General features: G+C 41.3%; 1 protein-coding gene across 1 annotated transcript in view; it reads right to left on the reverse strand.

The window, feature by feature from the left end:
* Positions 1–822: 822 nt before the first annotated feature.
* Positions 823–27,475, reverse strand: part of LOC131891597 (tachykinin-like peptides receptor 99D) — a 37,568-nt gene continuing 10,915 nt past the window's right edge. The window contains exons 2-9 of the mRNA XM_059241213.1: positions 13,687–13,944; positions 13,248–13,397; positions 9,565–9,739; positions 8,864–9,076; positions 5,017–5,167; positions 4,767–4,883; positions 3,979–4,058; positions 823–1,733 (exon numbers count right to left, since the gene is read on the reverse strand). Of these exons, the coding sequence (XP_059097196.1) occupies positions 1,382–1,733; positions 3,979–4,058; positions 4,767–4,883; positions 5,017–5,167; positions 8,864–9,076; positions 9,565–9,739; positions 13,248–13,397; positions 13,687–13,930 (1,482 nt within the window). The 5' untranslated portion in view covers positions 13,931–13,944 and the 3' untranslated portion in view covers positions 823–1,381. The remainder of the gene's footprint in view (positions 1,734–3,978; positions 4,059–4,766; positions 4,884–5,016; positions 5,168–8,863; positions 9,077–9,564; positions 9,740–13,247; positions 13,398–13,686; positions 13,945–27,475) is intronic.

Raw genomic sequence — 27,475 nt, forward strand, 5'->3', positions numbered from 1 at the left:
GTTTAGTTCACTTACAAGGTACATTGGTCCGGAAATCAAGGGAAAGAACAGAGTAATAACACCTCACCCTTCTTTATAATTTATCATATTCCAAAACTAAACTCCTAACAAAAGGACTACTTTCTGTGATGCATTACATCTTCTTACAATTGTCTTAGACTGGATCAGGCAATCGGGGAATTCATTGAGATGACTAGGTTGCGCTTTTCTTTCTAAATGGTTCCGCGGAAACGAACTCATTTTTAACTGATGGCCTCCTCCGTGCAATTCTACGGAGTCTAGAATATGTACTCTCACGCCAATCTATACCCCCTATCCTTTCGAAACCAATCCCCGTCTAGCAGCACTTTCTCATCTAGGTCTCGATTCACAGATGTGATTCTCGATTGGCCTGTCCAAGGGGCTCTCTCGTCCGGTCGCAACGATGGCTCTTTTCTAGTGCACACTACAGACACACCACTGACCCAGTGTAGATTTCTTTCCACAGAGCAATGAACTTGTGCTTGACTGGGACATGAAGCATGTAGAGTGTGTGTGTGTGTATGTATGTGTGTGTAACCTGTTGTGGTTGATGTGGGATGTTGCCCCTCCAGCAACCACCTTCTTGTCCCTGAACGCACGCGTTCAAACACATTTGTTGGTTCAAAAATTGTTTGGCTCAAAAGAGTGCCCCTCTGCCAACATCACCTTTAAGCCTGTTTGAACTGTATGTGTAGGCGAACATTCCTTTGGGTTTGGGTTTGTCGTTGGGTCCTACTGAAAAAAACATCCCAATCCCAATATGAGAGATCGTCGGAGATAACAAAGAATGAGACGACGACGTCGACGAGAAAATCTCTTTTTTTCGTTAAGGTAGACGACGTGGCTTTTAATATGTAGACATTATCGCTTGCACTGAATGGGAAATATCACAACATGGCATGAATCTAATAATCGTATTATTAACAACATTTTCTCCTGGGTTTGTACAGGGTCGCCCTTTCGTTCACGTGGGGAACATAGCAAAAAAGTTAAGGGAGATGGGGATGAGTATTGACAAAGTGATTTGCTTTATTGCAGCCCCGTTAAATGGATCAAAATAACACACAACAACAAAAGAAAAGCTATGGGTTGTCAAAAAAAAAATAGTTACAAAAACACCTTACCAAATTTGCGTTTCAGTGCAAAAAAAAAACTTCAGATTTCTCAAATTCCATTACAACATCCTTCGGGGAGGGCGAACAAACCAGGATTTCAAAGTTCTTCTCCAAATAAGGAAAGAAAACTAGTGGCCAACCCTGTAACGCTCCGCTTAATCAAAACTCGTCGTTCTGGTTTCCAAGGGAACGAACGCGACCCAGGAGGATCAAATCAGTCTTTCTCGGCTGGGGAACTCCTTGTGTCAGAGGAATGTCTTGCCAAATTTGTTCCCATTAGACAGAGGGAGATCCTCTGACGATCGGCCTCGACCCAGCCCCAAGAGGCCCTGGGCCCCATCTGTCAACATGGGCACTGTCTCCTCTCGGGAGGGCCCCATCGCCGGCCCCAAGCTCTGCGTTTGAGCACCATTGGGATTACGATAATGAGCGGTGTAATGAATGGTCCCATTCCGTTGGGGACGCACCTCCAGGTTAAAAGCCGTGGCCGTGTCCAGCTCCACGTTGGCCTGGGTGCCACTCGATCCCGAGCTGAACGACATGGGGCACACGATCCGCTTGAAGAAGTTGAACACGCGCATGAAACCCTGACGGAATCTGAAAAATGACGTGAATTAGTTTTAGTACGCAAGAACTGGGCACGCGCCATTGAATAGTACAGCGCACCCAAGAGGGTCGATTGCCTGGTTTCGGAGATACAAAATATTGGGATGAACTTTTGAATTGCATTATCTTCTGGACATGGATTACGTGAATAATTTAAACCTGATCCTAGAACAAAGCCAGAGAGGGCAAAGCTCAAGATGTCAAGGCTTTCCTTTGATACTAGAATCATAGTCTTCAAAGGTTAAACTTCAAATCTGGATTCACGTTTGCAATTTGTTACCCTGAGGAACATTTAGCTCTATATCCTGGTGGTTATTACTGAATGCGATTAAGAACTCTACTCATTGGTAAATGACAGATTTCAATTTACAAGACATCAAGAACTTAAAGAGTACCTTTGTTATGAATCAAAAAATTTACAATGGGTGCGGGCGGAAATAGTGGCGCTATATACATATGGTAAATTTCTTGCTAATCCAAACACAGAAAAAAAATAAAACATAACGAGGCAGGAGCTGAAAAGGATGTCTCCTTTCCTTGCCATTACTTCAAATGTAAAAAACAAACCAAGCCATCCTCAAAGAAGTGGATATCTGGATTGGTCCTGCCTTTGACTCTTTCTTTAAGTGAGTGGATATTCGCATAAGGGATTCTCCTCCATTATGTATATTAAAGGGTGGAAAATTCTTTTCCTTTGGAAACTCTATTATACAATTGGTTTCAAGTAGATCACGCTTTCGTCACACTTTGGCTTTACCCACTTTTTTGTTTTCAATTATTTCATTTTATGTGAACACAAGGAGCATCCTCTTAAAACTCATGTTCTACAACAGGATGCAAGAGGGAATCTGGCAAAGTCGGAAATGAAGGTCACTTTCAAATTAAATCATCTTTGAAGTATGCTTGATGTCGGATTAATCTTAATCAACCAAGCCAACGTGCGGATATTTTAACTAACCTGCTCTTTTAATTGTATAGTAGCAAACGAATTTGACGGAAATGGAACAAAATTTGAGCTTCAAGAATCAGCCTTTCAAACACTTGTGGACTTAAGTTATGCAATGGATTTAGTATTTGTTGGTAGGTAGGCGGAATTGCATACAAAATAACTATTGGCAAATATGACAGACACAATTGTTGCTCCAAAGTATGTTTGCAGATCCCTGTCGTTAGTATCTAATGACGTGAAAAATGAACGGTTCCATTTTCAGGTGCAGCTGACTATGAATACATATGGCCTCCTTTCCTTTGTGCTCTTCCTCCCCAAAGCACCCGCCTCATTCTGTAAGTGGTAGTAAGAGCCCTCTTCTTGGGTTGGTTACTCTGTGCTCGAAATCGACCTAACTGGATCCATTCCATTAGAAGGCGTGATTTTGCATTTCAGCCTCTTCCAGGTGCAAGAATTCAAAGTCTAGGGCACAAGTGTGAACGGTATCGGCGTTCCAGCTCCAAAATACTACTTGAACGAAATCGGCTGAATCTTATCCAGCCATGACTCATAATCGTCTTGAAAATTTAGAAATAGAAGACCCACTACGTACCTTGCAAAGAGTTATGCGACAGTTTGAGACAACGATTTTGTGAAGGATTTATCAACTGCGGAGGATTGGGTTTCCGCAGACGTTTGAGCAAACAAACAAGAACAATGGCTCTCCTAACACACGCTCAAAACTTGACTTCATCCTGCTTTTGTCACCCAGACAGCTCCTTAGCTAGTAGGTCTCTAGGGAGACTCTCAAAGTTGCTTCTCTTCAAAGAACAAGACCTACAAATGTAGTCCGTTAAAAGTGACTTGGCCTTGAGATCTTCGAGGTCAATTACAAGTGTGTGAGGGGGATTCATGACACTGCGTCAAAGGGGGTCGGGTCGGTTTCAGGGGACAACTTTATTCAAAATGAAGGAAGAGAAACCTGTCCGTTTGTGGGCAATTCACGGCGATCTTGCAAAATCTGGCCAGTGTAATTTCACTCGAAGATGCGTTTCGTCCAGGAATTCCAATTGACAGGGCTTGACAATAACTAAGGGTGGTAAAACTGAGTACTTGCCAACTTGATTTTCGCCAGACTCATTGATATTGCTATGACAAAGCCTTATCATGCAAAGAGTAATGTTTTGCAAACCCAAGACTCCTAGCCTTCAGCATTTTTTTTTTCTTTTGAAATGGATTGAGATTTAGTCCACGAAGGACAAATTGCCGGCGAATTCCTGCTCAAGGGTTCTTCAGTGATTCACTTACCTGCTATTCATGAAGCAATAAATCATGGGGTTGTACATGGCATTAGACATGGCCAGCCAGTAAATCGCCAAGTAGATGTCCTGAAATTGAGTCAAGACTGATGACAAACTGGATTATGCCCTCACGATGACATTCAGAACTGTCCTCTTTGCCCATTTTCCACGCCCAAGTACAGTGGGTCCCACAAGTCAAGGCCATAAATCTTGGCCAGATGGAATGTGGCCATGATAGTAAGAGCGTTCCATCAGGCTCACATTGAGAACGAGAAAAAGAGCGTAAAAGGAGTAACAGGTCACGTACTAACATACGAGCCAATAACATTTAGCAAATGTGACTATTAAAATACGGAATCAGCTAAATCGATTTTTTTTCAAAAGGTTTCGCCAAAAAAATCAAGGCATAACTTTAAGTTCCCATCATTTGTATATGCATAAAACAAGTTTGAATGAAGGCAAGTTAACAGGGCACGCAGCTCTGACAATTTTTGCTGCTCACTCTTTCATTAACTGAGTGTAATGAACTTTCCTCGCGCCTGGTCAACAAAGTTAGCTTGCTCCGCGGTAAATGTTTTGGTGTGATTCACCATCTAAAAGGGCGGACAAGCGGCTGGCAACTTCCTCTCGGGAAACACTTTTGAACGATTACATAAGCAGTTTCGGGGAAAACCTCTTCTCTATTTGGCCACTTTCAGTATGGTTGGTTTGTTATTCAACATCGATATTTTGATGGGTCAAACTTTCAGAACCCACTGCATCAAATAGTAAGTAAAAGCATCCGAAATGACTGACCTGAATATGTGGACTGTAGTTGATTTCCGGGTAAGCGTTGGAAATAATGAAGTAGACGTGGTAGGGTAGCCAGCACACACCGAAGATGAAAACCACCATAACCATCATTTTAACAACCTGCCAGGAGAGCAAAGGAGGCGAAAGTTTTCATTCACGAGCAAAATTCATCCATTAATCATGGAGTAAGGAGCGTAAGGCAGAAGAGAGAGACCGAGGATGAAATCCTCTCCTCTGCTCTGGTTGGAATTACCCTCCGTTTGGATTTGATGACATCCATTTGGGCTTTCGTGGCCTCGCCTATGATCTTGGAGTCCCAAAGCTCTCTAGCCACTGCAGTGTACGTGATGCTCATGGAAAGCATAGGAAGGAAATAGGTGATGATCATAAACGCCACATTGTATCTGCAAGATGAGTTGAAATCTGAAAGGCCCGCATTATCCACACTGCCACCCGGCGGCTCAAGGGCCATTCATAATAATGCATCCATAGATCGTTCACTCAGCGCTAAAAGCTGGATCACTTTTTTCCATATTTCCACCAGAGGGCGCTTGGTAAATACACATGCATACCTACAGCGTTCGTACAGGAGCAGCTAAGATTAGACACCAAGATTGGTGGGTTCCTTTCAACAGGAAATATAACCTTATTTCTCAACTTAATGCCAATGAAACTCGACATCATGACGCTTTCTAACCTGTTCACGGTACCTGTGCATCTACGTAGAGGTCAATATTTCAAATGAGGCTCAGAGATGGCGCAAGAGGGATGATAGTATTGTGCACCAATGCAGCCCATCAGGTCATCTTTGCCTTAACAAAGCGTGGCAGTGAACAGCTCAATGATTAGGGGCTTTTTCAACCATATTTACCAACATTGCCTTTTTTAAAGGTATAATACTATTGGCTTGTTTTGACCCAAACGATACCAAGAGCAAAATTGCAATCTTTTCAATGATCTTTCCATACCCATTTTTGTATTGATTGAAATTTCAGTACCTGCTACTGTAAGACAAAATGTTAACTCCTCATTTCTTGACAACAAATATTTTCAGAAACAAACATTTTACGGTAGCAATTGTTCGGTTGGCAAGTATGATGTATGTAAGAGGTAAATTCGAACATGCTTTGGAGATCTGCCAGAACCAAGGAGGCATGCCTTGAAAAAAAACATATCTCACAATTTGTATGCCATCAACAGGATTGACAATCCAAATAACGCAAAGAAGATTAGCAAAAAAAGCAAACAACTGTCAAAAGTCCACAAAAAGGCACAAAGATACCGACATTAGTAGCTCTATTGTAACATGGTAAACACAGAATGAGGAAAGAGCAAAGAAGATCACGTGCTGAAGCTGGTGTCCTGGTGAAGTTTTAGATGTTTTGTGTCATTTCTAACTTGATGAGGTAACAATGAGCTATTGATTTTTTTTAAACTTTATTCTTAGCTTTAGCAACAATACGTTTTTGAAAGCTGAAGGGACCCAATCTTGAACAGTTGAGTGAAAGAATAGCAAATCTGCGGAAGTGGTATGTTGAAATGATCATGATTTCTTTCTCAATTCTTTTTCACCAATTCAATATTTTGAATGAGAACTGATCAAAATTCTAAGGAAAACGATAAAACAACCAAAATAATGCTAATGATGCAAGCATATCGGAAATTGAAAGAAATATATTGTCATCTTTTGGACAGTTCTATTGTAAACTGGTGAAATGTACACTAATAAAGGATAAACTCATGCCTGACTACCACCTTCTAGCCCAAAGTCATTGGTTATCATCAAATACCCCGTTTTGACATAAATACAACCATTTTAATCGGTCATATAGCTCTATCATGCCACAATCTAGTCAAATGTGAACGACTACCACCATGTCCCGCCATTTTCGTTGTTAACCACTTATGCATGTGTTTGAAGCCTATCTGCAAGCATTTTTGCAGAGATTGAAAGATTTTCATTATTGGTACAAAAAAAGCATATGTGTTTTCTGTGGACAATTTGATCTGGGACTATTGAGGACGTTCTTAATGATGAACATTTGATGATGGGCGTTTGATGCAAGAAATATATGTTAGTACCTTTAGATCAACATGTGCACTCCCTTTGCTTGCCCGTTCATAAAGTGGAAGGATACATTTTCAACTCTAAATTGCATTTGAAACTCCTCTCCGGTCTTGTGTATAAAATGAGAAAATCAGTCCGCATTTTCATTATCAAAATCTTGCCATATATGTTGGCCAAAGTCTGCGGTTTTTTGGCTGACCGACACAAAAACATACTCAAGAGCCCATTTGATGCTGATTAGCGTCTACAAATTTTCTTGACTATGTAGACCAATTTCATTAGTTAGTAGCTAGGCTTGTTTGCTAAAATGTTTCAATAAAAAGCTTTTAATCTCATTTGAGTCATCTTCATGCAACCACATAGATCATTCATTACCTTCTTGTGATACCTCGAGGAGCAACAAAATAGTACACAGAAGTGTTCACAAGTTTGTCAAGCCTATATATAGCGGTACGTCTCTCTTTATGTTGTCAAGGGCTAAGAGTGCCGAATCTTTTTCAGGGCGAGGTGATATTGCTAAAAGGCCTCGCCAATTAGGGTCCCTCAAAATGGCCCTTTGGCACCACCACAACATCACCAGCCATTATTCTTGAGGATCATAATGAGACAAATTCAGGGAGTGTGACCATAAATCCCAACCTGAGAAATGTGTGCACAGGCCGGAATTAGGATATTCAGGAAGACTTTGGCAGCGAAATGAAAGTGATTCACCGCTCATTGTCAGGTTCGTATGTTATATGTTCTCTGGGTGTGGGGACAAAGCCGAATTTATTGCCGTAAGTATTTTTAGATATTGATACACTGATAGTAAGGTATACCGTTTAGACTGCAGTAGTTAGATCGAATAAGTTGGGGAATCGGAAGCATAGTATATCAGTGAAATGACTTGTCTCTCTAATGAATCATTGATGTGCGCCATTTCAAAGTAGCGAGTCATTCCGTTAACAAAGAAGGAGAGCTTCCATCTGCCACCTGGGGGCAGAAATGTGCATTCATTTCGAAGAGACGTGCAAACAGTTAACTTGGAGAGGCTCGATGCAATTTCTTCTGCAGTTTTGCCATTTAAGAACCAAAGTTGCCATCTGTTAGAAGGTATATCTCGTACACTATTCCAAATTGTTTCAAAGCTGACGGCGCGAAATGGCATTAAGTAGGCTGGCCTATACACTTGACTCCCTTGGCCTTTGGTTTGGTTGTCAGAAGTCAAAGCCAATCATGTCAATATCAATCAACCAATATTGGGGAACTTGCAGCATTTCATGGGAAAATGTCGAATGCACCAGAGGAGAAAAGAAAAGTTTTGTAATGCCCTTTTCTTCTTTAGAGGAAGCAAAAATGATTTCCTTTCCGTTTTTGGCAATACTACCATTGACAACTAACCTCCTTTCCACAAATCACTTCAGATTTCAACCCACGACAACTGACTTTTTAGCTGTTTGCAGGAGCCCTTGTAAATTCATCTTAAATGGACTGATATTGAAGATTTGCCCACGCCAAGAACGTCTGGTATAGTGCACCCAAATTAAACGAAGCTTTTTTGTATTTCTTTGTTTAGTTGGCGTTGCTAGGGCTGGAGGAGTCAGCCTTGACTGGCCAGCAAAGTCAGCCAACCCATCATAAATCTCCAAATTCCAATATGCAATATCATGTCCCATATCAGATTGGTCCAACATCTGTGGATGTCTTCAGGTTTGCAGATGAGATTGGGATGAGAATCAAATCAGTGAATCTTAAACGTCTCTTCTCTTAAAAGACTGCTACCTCATTTGAGGATGTTGTACATTTTAGGTAGCCTGATCTGTCAACTAACAACTAGCTAGGTAAATTATCCAATACTCAAATACACCTACTGTAATGCATCACTATGATGTTTTATGCATATCTGAGTGGAAAATATATACAATACAATACAGTACAATGGTAGTTCTGAGAAAAAATGTTCATGTTCACTTTTTACAGACTGTATTTACAATCAACTCAGCTATTTAGAACCCAAGTTAATTTGTACGATATCTTTAATGATTTTACTTACAAGAATTCAAAGGAGCTCTCATTGGTTGGACCATCCGGCCAAATAGCAAAGCACACAGTTCGATTCTCAGTCTCACTGGACATATTTTGTGTGGTGAAATAAAGCAACTGAGGCAGAGCAATGATCCCACTCACAATCCAAATGAGCAAGGCCGTGAGTACGGTGGAGGGCCGGCCCATTCGGGGCCGTAGAGGCCGGACGATGGCGTTGTACCTGCAGAAAAAGCCACTTTTTAACGTGTCATTCGCATAACGGGCGTTAGAGGTCGCTTTAACGATGTGAAGCTGCGGGAAGTTGGCAATTAAATGTAGCGTTTCTACAATCAAATTCTAACAACGAATTACTATTCTTGGGGGTTTCCAAAACTTGCAGGCAACTTCTACTCTCGTGTTTAAGGGCTAAAAGCTCGTGATCTGTTGACAAGACAAAACGTTAGCACATCCATTTCTACAAATCAGTCAGAAATACGTCAACATCAAAGGTGAATTGGACTTGTCCTTTCAGATACTCCTCCCTTTGGTTTCAAAGCCAAGCTGAACTTTACGTCACCCTCGTTACTTAACGAGATGCCGTTTCTGTGAGCTCTTACGAGCCTAAACCATGACTTTCAAGGCTACAACCATTCTTATAACATTTCAACCAAAATTCGAAGTTTCATAATAGTGGGTGGTATCTGGAGTACTGATTGAGATCACGCTCACCTGTCAATGGAGATGGCCATGAGAGTAAAGACACTGCCACAAACGGAGATGATGGAAATGTAACTGGAGACTTTGCAGTACAGAGTACCGAATGGCCAATGCCCATAGAGCATGTAGACGAAATTGAAGGTTACATTGAGGGAAGACACCATGGTATCCGCTATGCTAAGGTTCACTGGAATGAAATAGATAAAAGGGACACCAAAGTGAGTGGAACGTGCCTGGACAAGTTATTTTGAGATGCCACGACAGCGACGAGAAACTTTTCCCGTTTGCCAAGCCGACGGTTTAGATGGGAAAGCTGCCAAGATGTATATTGAGCATTACGAAACGAGGTGTGGTAGGGTTTTACAAACTTTGGATTGTCCCCTCGAGGGTCCATGATCAAAGAGGTGGAACATGGGACTAAGGTGGAACCACTCCGGCCCGTCATCAGTCTTTGAAGGTCCTTGCTTATGAAATCCACTACTAGAGTTTCCTGATCAAAGTATTAAACTTTATTGGCAATGTCCCCTGACGGTTGATAATGGAAATCTAGGAATTTCCCAACAAACTACTATTAAGCAGCAAAAAATCCTGGAGAGAAGAGCTGCTAACCGACGTCGCAAACACAAGATCGCTCTACCCTCCCCATTTTGAGGATGCTTTTGCGATGCTATCCAAATAACTATCAGTTCAAACCAATAGCTCCCTGATTTTGGTTCCGTAGTCCAAGTCAATTCTCTCCTTTCTTGAAATTGGATTACTCGACCATGGTTTGGTTAATTGACCTAATCAAGAAGTTTTTGACCTAACGCACAAATCGCCAGTACAAATAGCTCTATGCCCAGCCATAACATCACAGTCCCCCTTACCATCTCGGGTGCCAACTACCAACAACCATCCGAACCCACCATGGACCCTTGGGCCGCATTGTTACTGATTCTGCTCCAGATCCAATCCAACTTCGCCAATGTCCTCTCCAAGAGCGACGATAGAGATCTGGGATCGGATCTGCTAGGAGGCCCGAGAGACGTGCCCAACATCAAACTGTATGCCCATTTTCTGGGACATGACGAGGGGCCGATGATCTTGAAAAAAAGACCCCACCCCGATCCTTACGAGTGGTACTACTTTGGCGATCTCGTGGTTGTGGCACTCTTAATCTTCATTTGCTTGTGCTTTTGCTGCCGAGCCTTTTGTTCCAAGACCCATCGGCAGCCCCCGTCTTCCGAAAACAATGATAATCGATAAGATGTACTCAAATGAGTGAACCTGTTATTGGAATAAATCCGATTTATTCACATCCCACCCTGTGTGTGTATGTGCGCGAGTTATTGTCTACAGTTGCATTCCAACATGTACCCAACAGTGCTGAAGGGACAGGTTACGTTTGGGTATCAACTTTTGACAGACTGACTGACATGGCGACAAGATATAAGGTGGGGGGAAAGAAATCCTAGGGATTTGTTGAGGTCTCTTGGTCGGATTTAGTCCAAGTAAAAATATAGAGACAAGGATGAAAGAATAGATCTGCGTGTTTTCTAAGAGGCTTGCTAACAAGCTGTAAAAAAAATATAGATTTTCCTTTCCTGGCTCATTTGCCTGGCTCTGCCTTTTGTTTCAACTTACCTTAGTTAATGGGTAAAACCAAGAAAACATCTGAAGGATATATCAAGTAAAGACAATTTGAAACCTAGGGTGGGATAGGGTTCAGAAACTGCTGCGGTGCGCAAAGCCGAGTCAACCCAATCGTTAATTGAATTTCGAACGCGATTAGAAAGGCGATCTCAAGTTTCTATGGTCTGCTACTCGTCAACGAAAACTCTTACCAAGCTGAACCTTGCCACCTGAGTTGCTTCAATTCATATCGCATTCAGTGGCTAAATTGTAATCCCTTTTTTACAATTGGGCACCTGAAAGCCAATGAGATTAGTTTGACTTCTTGGCGTGAGCATGATGGCTAAATAACCAGCTAGGTCAAAAAATAAAAAAAAAACTACTCTAAATTCGGATCGTATTCTTGGCCTATCACTGGCCCCAGAGATCCCTGCGATTGCGTATTTCTAATGTCAGCTCAATCAAACGACGGGGTCAAAAGCTATGCCCTCTCAAAGTGCAGTACATAACAGAGCACAGAATGAATGACTTAGCCCTCATCTGGTAATCAATTACCACAAGAGGGCTAGTTCGTTCATTCATTGAAGAGCTTTGTAGTGCCTTTTGAGACGGCATAACTTTTGATCCAGTCGATCGATCGAGCTGAAAATTGAAAAGAGTAATTATTGTAGCCTGGGATCATTCTCATTTGAAGAAGAACATAATGCGTTAACTTAATCGCGAAAAGCTAATGCCCAAACCAAGCGTCCCCGTCCATATTCCAGTTGTTCATGCTTGTTCATAGAAAATAACAAGTTCAACATCACGAAAATTGCGAAATTGACTGGGGCTCAAAGAACTGAGGCCGGTTTTTTTAAGCCAAGGAGTGAATCTTAGATCGGGAAAAGATCCAACTTATGTAGTATAGTACGACCTTTTCTCGATCTAAGATTCACTCCTTTGCATTTAAAAAACTGGACTCTGATTACGTGGTCAAATACTATTGACCAAACCACCAGGCTGAAACTGCTCTTATGATGCACTAATGGACCATCTTGGTCATTGGGGAATGAATCAAGACTCCAAAGCCCATGGTTTCAGTTTCGTTAGTGCACAATATCTCTCAGTCTTGGCCTCTTTTGATAAGGATTGAGAGGAGAGAGTGTTATGATGAATGATTTTACCAGAGTCAAGAATTTGGTCAAGAATTGGTTATGAACTGTCAAATACAACCAATTTAAGATTCTTGCCAAGGCATGACTAGAATTTCTGAATAAGACATGGGCCATGAGCTTTTTTTTAAATGTTCGATCTCCTGTAACGCAGCTCTTATGGGAAATAAAAAGGACATTTAAATGCCATAGAATTGATTTGTTTGGGGAAGAAATCGTGTGGGATGACAATAAAGTACGACTATTCCTGAGATTTAACGAACAAATTAGCCCATGGCTGTTTATTTGTATCGATAATTGGACTTGACCATGGAATTAATTTGCCATTTCGTGATGTGATTCGGACAGTTTGTCGGCGGTGAAACCATAAAAAGCTCAAACTCGATAAAGGCCGAAGAAATAGCCCTTGAAATGTCCTTGTTAATCACTAAAGTTCCCACATTAACAAGCAGGAAGCACGAACGTTTTCAACATTTTCAATTTGGATTTTCGATCTTCACTCAGCTGCTTCAAGGTTAGAAATTTTGTAGCAATAACAAAATCCACGTTGTTCCGATTCCGAGTCCCGCACTTTACGAGAGCAAGAACTTGAATACATATATCAACCTGACGGATCAGTACACACATTTCGGCATGCATTTTAGTACATCAGATCGCCGTTGGTCGATTTGTTGGCTACTGTAAGGAGGGTGACTCGAGTCGTGTAATCGAACTTCAAAAAAACGATTCCGACCGTGAGTTCTGATTCAAAGACGTGAATGAGATAATTTTATATTTTCTAAGCTTCATCGAACAAGACAAGGATGACTGGAAGCTCAATCCTATTGCAAGATGTAAACATGTGTGTTGGAGTATGTTTTCCATTACACTTCAAGTGGGCTTCCTCATGTAAGTAACCCACCACGTATTTCAGGGTTAAGAAATAAGCCTTACCTATGAAGTAGTTGGTGACGGTGCGCATCCTCTGATGAGACATCACGATCCAAATGACAATGAGATTGCCACAAGTGGCCACAGTGGCCATGGCCACGAACAAGATCATCCACATCACCTGCCTCCATATGGGCATACTGTACGAGTAGTCTGAAAGAAAGTTCAATCATGATTGTCGAGCTAAGGAGTGGATTTTACCATTGTGAATCATGTTTGAGGCCTTTGCCTTCTTCGGTAGTGCCAGATCTTTTAAACTACCATGAGTGCTCTGGAATCCCGGACATATTTCAAGTTGGACAGTTTACTGTTGTGGAAGCATAGATTGGCAACCTATTGATAAGTAGTCCAAGCAAACTTGAAATCTACGTTTCTTCATTAGTGGATGGAGTAAACACGATCCTATGGCAAGGCACAACAATATGAGGATTCGAGCGCTCACCTTCAGTGGTGAGGATACTCCCACAAGTGAAATTGGTCCCATTGAAAAGGAAAGTTTGATTCCAGTCGGTGCAATTAGCCGCCGCCGACTCGCCCAGGACAAATTCCAAATAATCCGGCGTCGCTCCATCTCCATCCCCATCCCCTTCCCCTTCCAGGGGATCAAAGGGAAGAAGGTTGGTGTCGTTGAGAAAAACTGCCACTGCAGCTCCTCCAACGGGCAGTCCCCCAATCTCATCAAACATGGCGAATCACAGCCCTGAAAGACGAACAAATCGTACTTTGACGAAACAACACCAAGATGAAAAAGGCGTCCAAGAAAAGGCCACTAAGTTGTGACTTGAGGGAGCCAAAGAGCGGCGTTTAATTATAAGACTCGGTTTTATTGCCATCTCGCTCGAATTTTTTCCGAGGGGTCCGGTTGTGCTCCCATTGAGAGGATCAAGACTAGACAAGGAGTCCTTTAGATAACGGAGGGAACGTGGACAGAGCTAGGCCAACGGAACGTTATTCTAGTCCTCTTTTGGGTAACCTGAAAAAGCAACTTGCCTCCTCATATCCGATAGCTTTTGTCAAAGCACAGTTTCAGATTGAAAGTGGATTAAAGTGATTGTTAGAGGAAGTTAGTGGAGTGTTATATTCTGGTCACAGGTATCAATTTACATTTACCACTACTCATGCTCCCACCATCATCCTCACCATAGACATTTTCCCCTATTATAAATATCTCCACACATGATCAATAAATATCTAGTCACTAGCCACCATCCGGTAATCATACATGGGGCAGATTTAAATCAGAGATTTTTTTAGGATAGAAAAGTTCAAAAAACACCGTCTCCGTCAATAACACACTCAAAGCTGGTGTGGGTGTGCTACAAATTTGATCTAAAACTATTTTACTTTCAAAGGCACACTCTTTCAAATGTTTACCAGAAATATAGTTCCACAACTTCTAATAGATTGGTTCAACTCCAACTTGGTGGTAACCGCCCTCTTGTTGATTGAAAGCGTCTTCAGGGCGTTGATTACGTTAACTTTGGCCCACGCCTGTCGATTCCCGTCCCCTTGCTTTATTGTCCTTGGACAAGCTCACCATGTGACCTCAGAACTGCTCACTTTCATGGCTTTTCTGAGGCCAGAGCTGGATTTCTGGATTTCTATGAAAGTGAATCCCATCACAAGTGAGCCTTTAGAACACCCGGTGCATCTGAGATGTTCGATTCCAAGGTCAAGGAGTTATGTTGCGGTTTTAAGGGGGCTTTTGACTCAGACACCCTGGTGGGCGCGTTTTCTTGGAAGAGAAGATACATGACATCTGACAAATCAAAGGGAAATTCAAATTCAACAAATGGCAGTACTTCATTTCGCTTATATGGAATATGTCCGCCATTATGGCAATACGTCTTTACAAGTGGATAATATCTAGAAAAGAAGATGCCCTTTGAGACGTAAAAATTCGTTTTGCCCTTTGCCTGATGAATCAATAATCAAGCCTGATTTTGTTGCTCCAGTGTTTCTGAAAACGTGCTATCTAACTCCGTTTGACAAGGACATATCTCGGTACAATCTCAAAAGAGTACAAAAACATCATATTATGGGCCAAACCGAAGACGGATGGATGGGTTGTGAGCGTTCCATACCCCCGACAAGTAGATCCCTGAGGGGTTCTCCCAAGACGTCCAAGCCACAACCCAAACCATTGAGGCTATCAGTGATGCTGCATGGTCTAGATCCCTTGGAGCCTCATCTGTGAACAACGGTCAGTTTCCACTCTACGAGAAACCGGAGATCAATTACCGAACGCCAGGAGCCACACCAGACAAATAACACTCGACTGAAGATTCAGACTTGGAAGTCTTCAAGTAAAAGTCGAATGGAGGTTTGGTGATAAAAATCAATTGGTTTGGGTACTCTTTGCTTTGTCTCTTTGGGAGTCAGTAGCCCTAGCTCGGACTGTCCTATGGCGATGGCGGTCCCAAATTGGGAATGTCACAGACATCATTGATTCCTCTTACGTTGTCCTCATTCAAGAACGACCGCATGTTCTCTCATTCCAAACAATTGCAGCATCAATTTATGGGGCGTTTATATTTCACGAAGTAGGTCTAAGATTCAATCAGAGTCAAATGTTTGCAATGTTGCAAAAGGGTGGCCAATGTTACAGTCGATTTAAGCAATCCATTGTTCTGACCGTTAAGAGGGCAAAAACTTCGCCCCAAGTCTTAAATTGAACTGACACTTGGTAGGGATATTCAGTGTGACAAAATTAATAGAAAACGCACAATTGGTCATTACACGTAAGAGAGTACCAAAACTGCTGTTGCTCATTTTCGAGACGACCTAAGTGCAGATGGTTGAAATGAACTGACGTAGTTAGGTAGAAGGAAAATAATTTTGACAAGAGAATCAAAGACCTTTTTGAGAATAAGGAAGTCGACAATAACTAATGCTGCCCTTTGAATAAAGGCTGATGGCATTTCATGCGACGATTTTTTGTTCATGTACACCATAATTCTCAGTTGTTTATCGCTCTGCAATGTTTTAATCCAATAGTACTTTTGAGTGCTTTATAACGCGTCATTCTTCAGTGGTATTGCTCATGGCCTATTTTCCTTTAAGGTTGGTAATCTAATTTTAACAACTAAGTAGCACTTAACAGGGCTAAAAAAAGTTTTTGAAATTTTACAGGGTCAAAACTAGACTTAAAAATATTAATCCAAAGATGTTCTTAAAAGGTCCAGGATTGAAGAATAAAACTAGAGTACTGCCTCTCTGATATCTTTCTTACCCTGTTCTACATGCTCTAATGTCCATGGTTAAGCTCAATTTCCCAAATTCAAACAAATTGACTCGCTGTTTTGAGTTCATGTTCAAAGCTCAGGAGGGCGACGTCGACACAAATATTTCAATGTTTTGCGTCAAAACGGAGGTAAAAATGCTTCAGAAAAAGACTGGTCTCGAAGATGATTAATCTTAGTTCCCACGAATCTTGGACATTCTCGTCACATGGTTGGTAATACAGTACCCTCCTCAATGAAATGGACGAACATTGCTCCAATTCGGATCGTTTGATCTTAACCAGTTCCACTGAGACTGCGCTCCTCCTTCTCTACGGAATCATGTTTAGCCCAAAAGAGAATGTAAGCTCGACGGGAATATCTGCTTCACTGAGGAGATATGATTGCATGGAGACCCATTGAGTCCCTCAAGTGATTCCACTTCACACATTGAGGATTGATCAAGGAGCGCAAGCAGCTCCTCAAGAATCAGCCTCTCCATGTACAGTATGTAGCAAGTATATGCGTAGTCGTACATGGGAGGTTGTATTACAATGTTCATACCCAAATGGACCAATGTGGTTGGCCAATAAAGGCTGAAAAGGGAATACGGGGAACACTATTATGGATTGAGTCTTCGTTCACAAACAGAGACTGGAACCACAGACGAGACCAGAGGGGTTTCCAATGAGCCATGAACCATTATCATCTTCATCAAACCCTACTGAATGATTGGATCCCTCACCTCAAAATACCCATGCAATTAGGAGCACTTCTTTTTAAAGGCAATACCTTTCGAACGGAATGTGGACAAGCATTTCCAATGACGTGCAAGAAATGAGATTGAATGAGATCCAAAAATATATTGGCTTCTGCTGAAACCTTGCATTAATTCATCTTGATTGTCAAGCACGTATCAAAGCCCGACTAAGAGAAAATTGTGACCGTTAAAAAACCATTGTTTGTATTGTATTCAAGTGATTTTGATCAATTTTCAACATTATTTCACGATTTACCCTCTAAAGTTAACCCAATTTGTGCTCAATATCTTTCTAATATATCTAAAGATTCTATATAATATATTCTATATATAATATTTATCTATATAATATATCGATAATATCTATTCTAATTTTGAGCCTGCGTACTTTTTTAACCATCACTCAAGGTTAGGCATTGTTTGATTTGGTTCATCAGAGCAAAGATGCTTCTAGAGATGTGGACTGTGAACGGAAACAAAAATTTCGCATCTCATATAGCGTTCACCTCATTCCAAACAAGTACTTCATGCGGTCACAAGATCTTGTTGAAAAGATGAACTTGGCCAAATTTGAGCCAAGTTGTATTGTAAACACTACATAAGATTCGATATTGGGCCTACTCTTGGTCAGCTACATAAGCTTTTGACCGCATGACTTTGAAACGAACCATTTTACAAGTAAATCATAAAAAGATGACCGGCCTTCATTTAAGACACCCACGTTTCTCACTTACTTTATTACTTTGTTTTTGAAAAGAGGCTCAGAGTTGTTGTGACCAAGAGCAGGCCGATTTGGCAGGAAGCTCGTTCACAGTCCATATTTCTAGAAGTTCGTGGTTCTTGCGAAGAGGGCAAAGACTTGCCAACTAGTTTCAATAGAAAATTCAAAGGTATAGCATATTTAAACTTTAGCCATCAGACGATCACAACCATTTATATGTATATGTTAGTCTCTTGTATATGTCAACTTGAGACGATGTTATGTATCAGCTTACTCTACACAACCTCTCTCGTTAGTTGTGCCTTAACATGAGAGATTCATGTGAAGGGCCACGTTTAACTCAGAGCATCGAGGAATCGTTGTCAATTACATCGAAAGAGTAAAATAGTAGCACAAAAGATGGCTTCAACGATCAAGTGTTTCTGTCAGTTTGTGAGATATTAATTACAGTGCGCGCGTTTTTTCAAATAGGTAAATAATTTGGGATATGCCAAAAGAGGGGCTTATGTCTAACCTCAAGCCTGTCACCTAGGCCTGACTACATGAGTCAGGCTGGATTGTTAAAAATAACTTCCCAAGAAATGCAGAGGACAAAAAAGGTCAGTGACTCAAGTCATCATTGTTACTGAGATCACACTTATGAAGTGGACCTTGGTACGCTGAGTTGACTAGGTTGCGTGCAAAGCACAAACGGAACATCCCGATTCATAGCTTTGAAACCTAGGCAAGGTAGAGCGCACGCAAATTATCAAGCACAGTAAAAGTCAAGAAGGACTTTTTTCCGAAGAAAAGTTGTTCAATGCAGGAGTCGTTTCATACGCATCCCAAAAAAGCCTTTTCTGTCTGTCCTGGGCTCCTCTGAGTGCAAAAGAGTGTCACGTCCTTTTCAAGCATCTCTGGAAACTGCCAATGTCCCGTTCTTCCATAAAGGGAGACAGGAGACACGAAGAGGCGAAAGTGCTGATCCACGCTTCAAAAGCAAAGCGCACGCGCACACACAATGGCCCAATTGGAAAGAACATTCCGGAAGAAAATTACGCTGGTCTGCTGTTTTTAATGGCTACATAAATGCTGATGGGAAGATCATCCGGAAATGCAGCAGTCCCCCCTTCAGCAATCTAGCTTGACTTTTGTTCAAGAGGATAAGGAAACTGAACGCATAGCATTCCAAGACGAGGTCAGCCTTTGCGTTCCAACAAATGATTTTTGACAAAGGCTCCACGACCTTTTCGCTGCAATCAACTCTTCACCTTCGAAACAGGGCCTTAGTAGTAAAAGGAAAATAAAATGAAAATGAAGTAAAACGAATAAAAAGGAATGGAGCACAATTTCTGTTCCATTAGTATGAGCAAAAAATCAAGTGCTCAGCCATTGCTTGTCAAAAATGTGATACCCTTACTTGAAATAATGAACATATCTTGAGGTTTGATGCCTATAGGGGGGTGGGAATCCAAATTGGCGCGTTCTCCCAAAAAATCAGGAAACACGTCTATGTCAGTCCGTCATTTTTGTTCGAATGGCTAGTGAAAATTGTAAAAAAACATTTTGGTTGGAAAAACACTCGAGGCAACGGAAGATATCCTACTTATAGATGCTAATCCTACCAACGTTGACAAATTGTTAACGAATCTGGCAGATCAGACCAAGAGTATATAATTGGGTAGATGCTAATCTTAAGGCATTGCAATTACTAAAACAAGTTTCAAAGCCACGTTCACTTTCAATGTGGCTAAGAGCAAAAACAAATTTGAGCTCCGTCTGTTGCATATTCAGAATACACAATCACAGAATAGCCTTCTCTTCCTGTTGGATTTTGGGTCGGACAACTAGAGCCTCAACTTTTCCCTGGAAACAATTTCCATTTTAAATCATTTCCTTCGCCTGAATGCCTGACGAAGATCCCATAATTGCTCTTTTGCGTACTTAATGAGCGGAAGGAAAGCCACTTAGAAACGTCTCGTGTTGTACTATATCATATTTCATGGGTTGTGACCAAGATTAGGACTTTTGAAAAGCAACAACTCTACCCATTTCTTTGCCATACGACAAATGGGCGGAATAATCAAGTTGTAAACGAAACAAGGTTCCTAAAAAGCCAGGATCTCTCAATTGAGTAGCTTCCGGCCTCTTATCGAAGCCAATAAATCTTGGCCACTCATTGAATGGACTTGACTTGTTGGGGGAGCAAGCCTGACTGGTAGATGAGAGATCCAATTGTCAGGAAATTACAGCCTTATAGAGGGAAAACAGAGCAGAGGGATGTGTCCTAATCCCTCATTTTATGATCAACGTCGGCTCCCTTCCAACTCCCCTCCTCCCCTTCTCTCTCTCTATCTCTCTCTCTCTATTTCTATCTCTCTCTCTCTCTCTTCCTCCCTCCCCCCTGTGGGCGTCTGTCTGCCTTGGCCTTTCAAGAGCTCCTTGGAACTTTCCCGCATTACAACTCTTAACATGGTCTGCATCTGAATTCAGGAATATGTGTGGACTACTTGGGTAACAAACATCTTGAACCAAGTTTGACGAACTTTTTTTCAGGCCCCTGGATGGACGTTGTATCCATCTTCGGTTCGGTGAGACGAGATGAAGCTCTTTATAATTAGGTAGTAGCGCCTTCAGAGTGTTGTGGTATTGAAGCGTTCGCCAGATTCTGATGGTTGTTATGCAACAGCAAGTTAAGCTTGAAAATATGATGCAGATGAGGTCGATATGTCTTGGTTCCTCTCTTGAATCGAGTGGTTTGTTTTAGTTTTGATAAAGTATATCACTTACTAATACGCTTTTGTTTTAGAGAATCAATCTCACACAGACTCTCAATTAGACTGTGACCCTTTCTAAAAGCCTCACACTGTTTGATAATTTTTCTCGCATAAAAAAGCACGACTTCTTAGACCGCTCGAAAGATTGACTTGTGTTCGTATGCGGTTACTGTTATTTTCTTTTAGAAAGAAAAATAGAGTTTGATGCACACGGAGCTTTATTGGATTATCATTCATACCTCTACTTGGGCCAGATTTGAACCGACCAAATTAAATTTGTGCATCGCCTCTCCAAGTTTTAGGCCATCTCAAAGTTTCGAAGAACCAGGACAAGTTTTCGAGTTGCATGAATGTCTTTGACGTTTGTGGCATGCTGTTTTTTATTTTATTTTTTGTTTCCACTTTTTGTTTACCCTGTCAACAAATCCAAACTGAGAACAGCTTGTAGAGAATTAATATCCAAGATTAATGAGCACCTTCTCTCGTTGAATTATGATTCCAAATGCAAAAACCCAGGAACGGCAATCCGTCGCTTGTCTTGAGAATTTCAATTTCAAGATAAACACCCGGATATTCCAGCCCGTGACTTTTAACACTAACCATATTTCATTCCGTCAAAGCCACTTTTTTCCATTCACTGCCCCAGCTAGAAAAAAGCAACCCTAATCCAGAATCAGTGGGGATCCATTCATTGAGAACCCGAATGGTAAAAAGTCCCGAAGTCCTCTCTCCCCCCCCCCTCCGGTTTAAAAAATGTCTTTCTCAAATATGTGTGAATTACTGCACCCGACTCAGTCTGGGGCCCTTCTTGGGGACATTTCCATTCACTCACCCACGACCAGCAAAATGCTCCATTCCCAAACGATCGTCCAATGACTTCATTGGAATGAGACCAGCACATTCCCAGATTCCGTGAAAACACTCAGAGGAATCCAAATAACTCAATCTCTCGCGTCGCTTTGATATCAATCTATTGAATAAGACGTCACACTGATAACCAAGAAAGGAACCACTACTGTACATCAGAGTTAATGGAAAAACTATAATTACTCTTAAAGTAAACGATTACGTTTTTAGGACGATGTTTATCCATCAAAAGCAAGTTGTTTTGATTCGAAGGAATCAAATATTCAATTAACCCAAACTAGGAGTAGGAGAAAAGAGTGATTGGAGCGTTTTGCAAAATTTCGAGAGGGTTGCCATAACCGATGTTCTTCTCCTTGCTGTCCAGATCGTTCAAGCAATCGTACCCGTTAAACTTTTTTCATTTGTGCTCGAAGTGAAAATGGCAATTCTATCCGATTCTTAACGCATAACCTCCTACAAAAGAACAGGGTTAAGTGCAAAATTAGTCACCCTGGTAAAAAAGTCTGTGTTCCAAGACGCCGTTCCTCTACCGGAAATAAAGCTTATTGACTCGGATATTTTAGGCGAGTAAGCATCTCATAGAGCATTCGTTGCATTCACTTTCATTTTAAGCAGTGTCCGATGGGTTTTTCTTTGGGTGTCAGCCATTGAAACCAATAAAACTGGCAACAAGGCCAAGGAGGCTCTTCAGTGGAGGAAAAAAGAGACTCACTCAAGACATGGAGATTGGCTTTCCACTTCAATTCCATATCAATGGAGCAAAACCATCATGAGCACGAGGGATATTTTGGGATCCATTCCAGATGCTCGACAACTTCAGATCCCAATCATTTTCCCTCCCTACCGTTTCGAATCGCACCAGATCCAAATATTACCCATGAAGTTACAGTAAATTATGTTTGCTTCCCACGAACTCTGGAGGCTTAAGTTACTACGTACAAAAACGTGCTTAACAACATCGGTGTCCATCCAGAGCGCAGAGGCTCACAAAGCGAACCAGGCGCCAGGAAATGAAAAAGACATCCATCAAAGCAATCTGAACCTCTCCCAAGTTCCGTTTTCCTTCACCCTCTCAGACGTTCCAGCTAAAGCGTCAAATGTGTGACGTGCGCACCTTTTGGGCTTGAGGCGTTCAAATCATAGGTCGCTTACTAAAAGAGGCAGGAAAAGCATTTTGTTTTGGCGTCGAGTGTAAATTCCAGACGTTTGTCAAAACTAATTTGGCTTACAGTAGCGACTCATTATGTCAGGTCTCATAGCTTTGCTCCTCAATTTCGTACAGTTTTGAATGCAACTAGTTGTCTGAGCACGAATTAACCTCACAAGAAGAGTAACTGTTGTAAACAAGACTAGTTTTGACCAACGTTTGGAATTTACCCTCAACGCCAAAGCAAAATGTTTTTCCATTCATTTACATTTGCCCACGCACTTCGATGGCACTAAAATGATTCAAAGAGAGTACATACCAATGGGTGAGCTATCAACTGGATTTGGCACACCCGGAATATTTCTTTTTTATAGCCTCAGATTACCACTTCTCTAAGATGGTGAATACCTAGAAGGCAGAGGACGTAATCAAACTACCGGAAAAACAGGCAGTTGACCAGACTCCATGCAGTGAGAAGATGGACATGGTGCCAGCCAACCATCAACACACCACTTGGATGTTATTCGTCTCCTTTTATTTAAATCAAAAACTTTTTGACCAAACAACATTAAGACACGGAACCACAACAGTGTCAATGATGCTATGTCAAAACTACACACCAAAATTAACCTTTCTAAGGGTAAATCTTCCAATTATTGAAAGAACGATAAGCTCATTGTGGACGTCGGTCTTGTCCCTATAAAAGACAAATACAGTAAGCCAAACTTTCGTTCCCATTTAAGGAACCATGGTAGCCGAGTCGTCTAATGTACCCGATAGAGGTACGACATAGTTCAACAGAGGGCGTGGATTCGAATCCCGCCTTCGGAGAAAATCTTTAAAGGGAGGAGACGTGATCTAGTGGTTAGTGCAGTTTCCCAATACGAGAGAGGTTCCCTGTTCGAATCTCCTCCCCGACCTTTCTCAAGAGAACAAGAGAACTTTTAGACGCTAACCCTGCCCACAGACGGAGAACCCTAGCACCTTAGCACCCAAGAACATTCCTTTTCCCTTCTTCCTGTAGGTAATCATTCAGCCATCAATGTACGGACTAGGGGGTAGTACTACAAGCCTTGGTTGTTAATCACAAGACACTTTTTAACGAATACTTGCAAAAACTGTTATCTGCGGAGAGCCAAGTGTTTTTCTTCAAAATCGACCAACTAAACTCTGAATACATTATTAGCCAATGTACCTAGAGGACAAAGTACTCAACATTTTTGATCAAATATTTACCGTGCCATCATTGTATGATTTGTACGTACTTGAAGTAAAGTAATACGATCTTCAATTGTAAATTTAAGTTCCCATCATCCTTCTGTTCCTGTTTCGATCAATTTTAGAATAGTGCAGAGCCGCTGGAAACAAGGAGTGATTGTGAGTTTAGACACTGGTCTTAACATTGAGTTGTAACATTGAGTCACAACATAAACTTCTTTTTCCCAAGATATATTTGGGAAAAACTTTTCCTAGTTCATGTACACACTATCATCTGTCTGCGCCCACGAGAATCCCTCACAAAAGTGGTTATTTTGGAGTCGATTGGGAGACGGATATTCGTCGATAACTTGTGTTTTTTTAGCAGCTGAATGATTCAACTTGAGTAGTTCCACCCTATCCCAAACTTTTTGGGGATATGAATGAATAGACACTGAAAATATATGCGAGTAAGGTCGTGTGTTCAGGCATTCAACAAACATAAAACACACTTCGACCCATTTGTGTTTCAAGGTCAAAGACAAGACTTCAGCCATGAATCTTTGGGTGGTTTGGCTTCATTCTTGTTTGATCCACGGGGATCCTAAAGTTTTACAGACAAATTCTTTGGATGCTCTGTCTTGTTGTAGAGAGAGACACGCTCAATTGTTGTCTCCTCGTTTTGTCAAGCCTCGATCTATTAGGAACAAAAAAACGAGGACCAGGAGGGGGAACGGATCCTTGGAACAATGAGGTAAAGTTCTATCAAAAGAAAGCGGCGACAGTGGATCAAATTGAACTTTCGTTAAGGAACAAGCTGCTCGCTCATCCAATTCTAAGGCACTTTCTTGATTGCTTTATGAAACGAGCCACCTCTCATTGGTAAGGAGGTTGTGTGACAGCGCCAGTTCATTAGTGCGCTAAAAGAAAGAGGAATGCTTATGGTTTGGGTATCTTTTTAGTGCTCTTTTGACCAAATTTTCATGGAGAGTGGCTAATTATAACGTGTTCAAGATCAATGCTTTTGTGTTTGGGTGTCTGTAACGTTCTGCGACACTGAGATCATAAACATTAATACAAGGCCTGGCATGCATTATCCTTTGGTTGGCACACAAGTGGTCCTCGGACTATTTGGCAGTCCATTGGACTTCCTAATGACGACTTGCTCAGGGTTCCAAAGGGTCTTTCATCAATGGGATGCATACCTCTGCCCGACCTTTTTTGTTCCTTGCAACTCCAGCCGAACAAAGGCTGTCCAATTTGACATACAGCCTTGATAGATGAATTGTAATCAAGCTGGTGATCTGATGTCTACCCTCTGATAGCATTCCCACACCGAAGCTTCGCCCACTATTTCAGGGGAGCTCTGTTGGGCCTGCAACCCTGAGAACCACCGGATACAAGACCATTACCAATTCCAGTCAAATTCGTTCGGCGTCTCCATCAGCGGAACAAATCCGAGAACAGTCCGTGATTACTTTATTTGGAACTCCCACACAGGGGTTTTCGAACAAAAACCATTTGTCCATCAGGTTCTCACTTATATAGCCATCAACCATTCCATGGCTTTTTTGCATTGTGTCTCATGGATTGTCAGCCTTGTTTGACCCATATGTTAAGGCGTTTATCCACTAAATTCAATTGTTCCATCCAGATCAATGGAGTAGGTTAAGTCACTAATTTTACAACTCTCACGAAAACAAACAACTGCCTTGAAAATGCTGACCAACCCTTTGTCCGAGCTGTTCTTGAAAAGTAATAGTATTTGCTCAAAACAATCATGGATAACTTGGGCGGTCAGTAAATTGGTATCACAATTGTATGACCTTTGGCGGCACTTTGCAATAAAAATCATTCGATTAATGGCACCAAATTCAAATCTTCCTCCTAACCGTAAGTTTTTTTCGAACCTTTTAACGAATTAGGTATGTCAGTTTTGTCGTTTTGTTAACCTTTGTGCTATCTACTATTGTACCAACCGAGCTCCTTTGGCTTTTGAGTGGGCTGCTCTTAAAAGTGGGCGTTCCCAAAAGTCTAACATTGCCAGTCTTGAGGATCTTCACTTCTTTGAATCAAGTTAAAGGTCAACAAGCGTCATCTACATGCATCAAATAATGCTAAAAATATATGTGCTTGGTTTGGAGATTCAACGAAAATTGGGGAATGGAAAATCTAGTTTTGTGATGACAGCCTTTGATTGATATCATCTAAACTTATTATATCAAAGGTGTTGCCAACGGATTAGAATTGCACAGCGCGCACATATAAACTGCATATTATCATCTCTTTGCACACTTGCCATTGATCCTCTCACATTTGGATGGGAATCTTTTAAGAGGCCTCGATATTTATTGGAGGCCTTCACTTTGTCCTACATCAAGATCGATCTTAAGGCTTTTTTTCCTCGTGAGATGGGGTCCTTCATCATCAATCCCAAATCTGACAAAGACTCAATTTCTCAATGGATTAGCCATTTCTCCGTGAAAATGGCTTTCATGTATTCGGTCAAAGCTTGACTCGAAAATTTCCCAAAACCCAAGCAAAATACTCAATTTTCAATAGCCCGGCAGAAAAAAAACCATGATGTTCAGCGCCCTCTCGTAGCAACTTTATGAAGCAGTCCCTACATTTACTTCAAATGGTAATAGGGGCCTCATTATTGCAAAATTCTTAGGAAGAACACATATAGGACCAAAGATCAGCAAACGATTGCATCTGATTGCATGTTGCAAGCGTTTTACTTGAACATGGGAGAACACTTTGACACTTGCATCCAGCATGGAATAGAAGCGTTGCCTTCTCATGTGTCTGATAATGGGTAGATTTTAACAATATCATCTTCATGGGATGCAGACCATAAATCAAATACTTCAACGCTCTGTATGCATACAATCATTAATGCAGCCATTAGTTAGACCTATTGTCACCTTATCAGACTGAATTGAATAAAAAAATCGAGTCAAAACATTTGTGAAAGGAAAAACATATTTGGGAGATTTCATTTGAACATGTTGCAACATGGAACTATTTGCTGCTCCACGAACACAATTTAGCACTAACTTCAAATCCATGTCAACTACCATATAGAATAGTTCTTGTACTTTATTGATAAATGCCATCCTGCCCAAAAAGGGGCTATTTTCCTTCATAATTGACTTTGGACTGTTCTTGTGGTCCTGCTCATCTCAAGAGGTCATTTGTTGTTGATTTTATTTGCTTGGGTGCACAAATGAGAGCTCACTAAAATACAAGGATGAGGTTCAATGATCAATGATCAACAACAATAGAGAATCCTCCAGGATCTCAGCGCCATTCCATCATTGGTGCTTGCTAGGTTCTCAGTATGAAGAAAACCAGGCTCATTGATCTCATATTACATTTGCTTGAGGGGACAAGCTAATTGTGCTCTCCATCACTAATCTCAGCTCAATCCCCCATCTCCACAACTCAATCACCATGATCCTGGTAAGGTAACTGAACAGTGATTTACCTTTGCTAATGAGAAACTCACTCAGGCACATGTGCAACTGATTCCAGAGTTCAATGTTGGCCACATAGTGAG

Source organism: Tigriopus californicus, chromosome 12 (genome assembly GCF_007210705.1).
Source record: "Tigriopus californicus strain San Diego chromosome 12, Tcal_SD_v2.1, whole genome shotgun sequence".
In the NCBI taxonomy this organism is placed as follows: Eukaryota; Metazoa; Arthropoda; class Copepoda; order Harpacticoida; family Harpacticidae; genus Tigriopus; species Tigriopus californicus.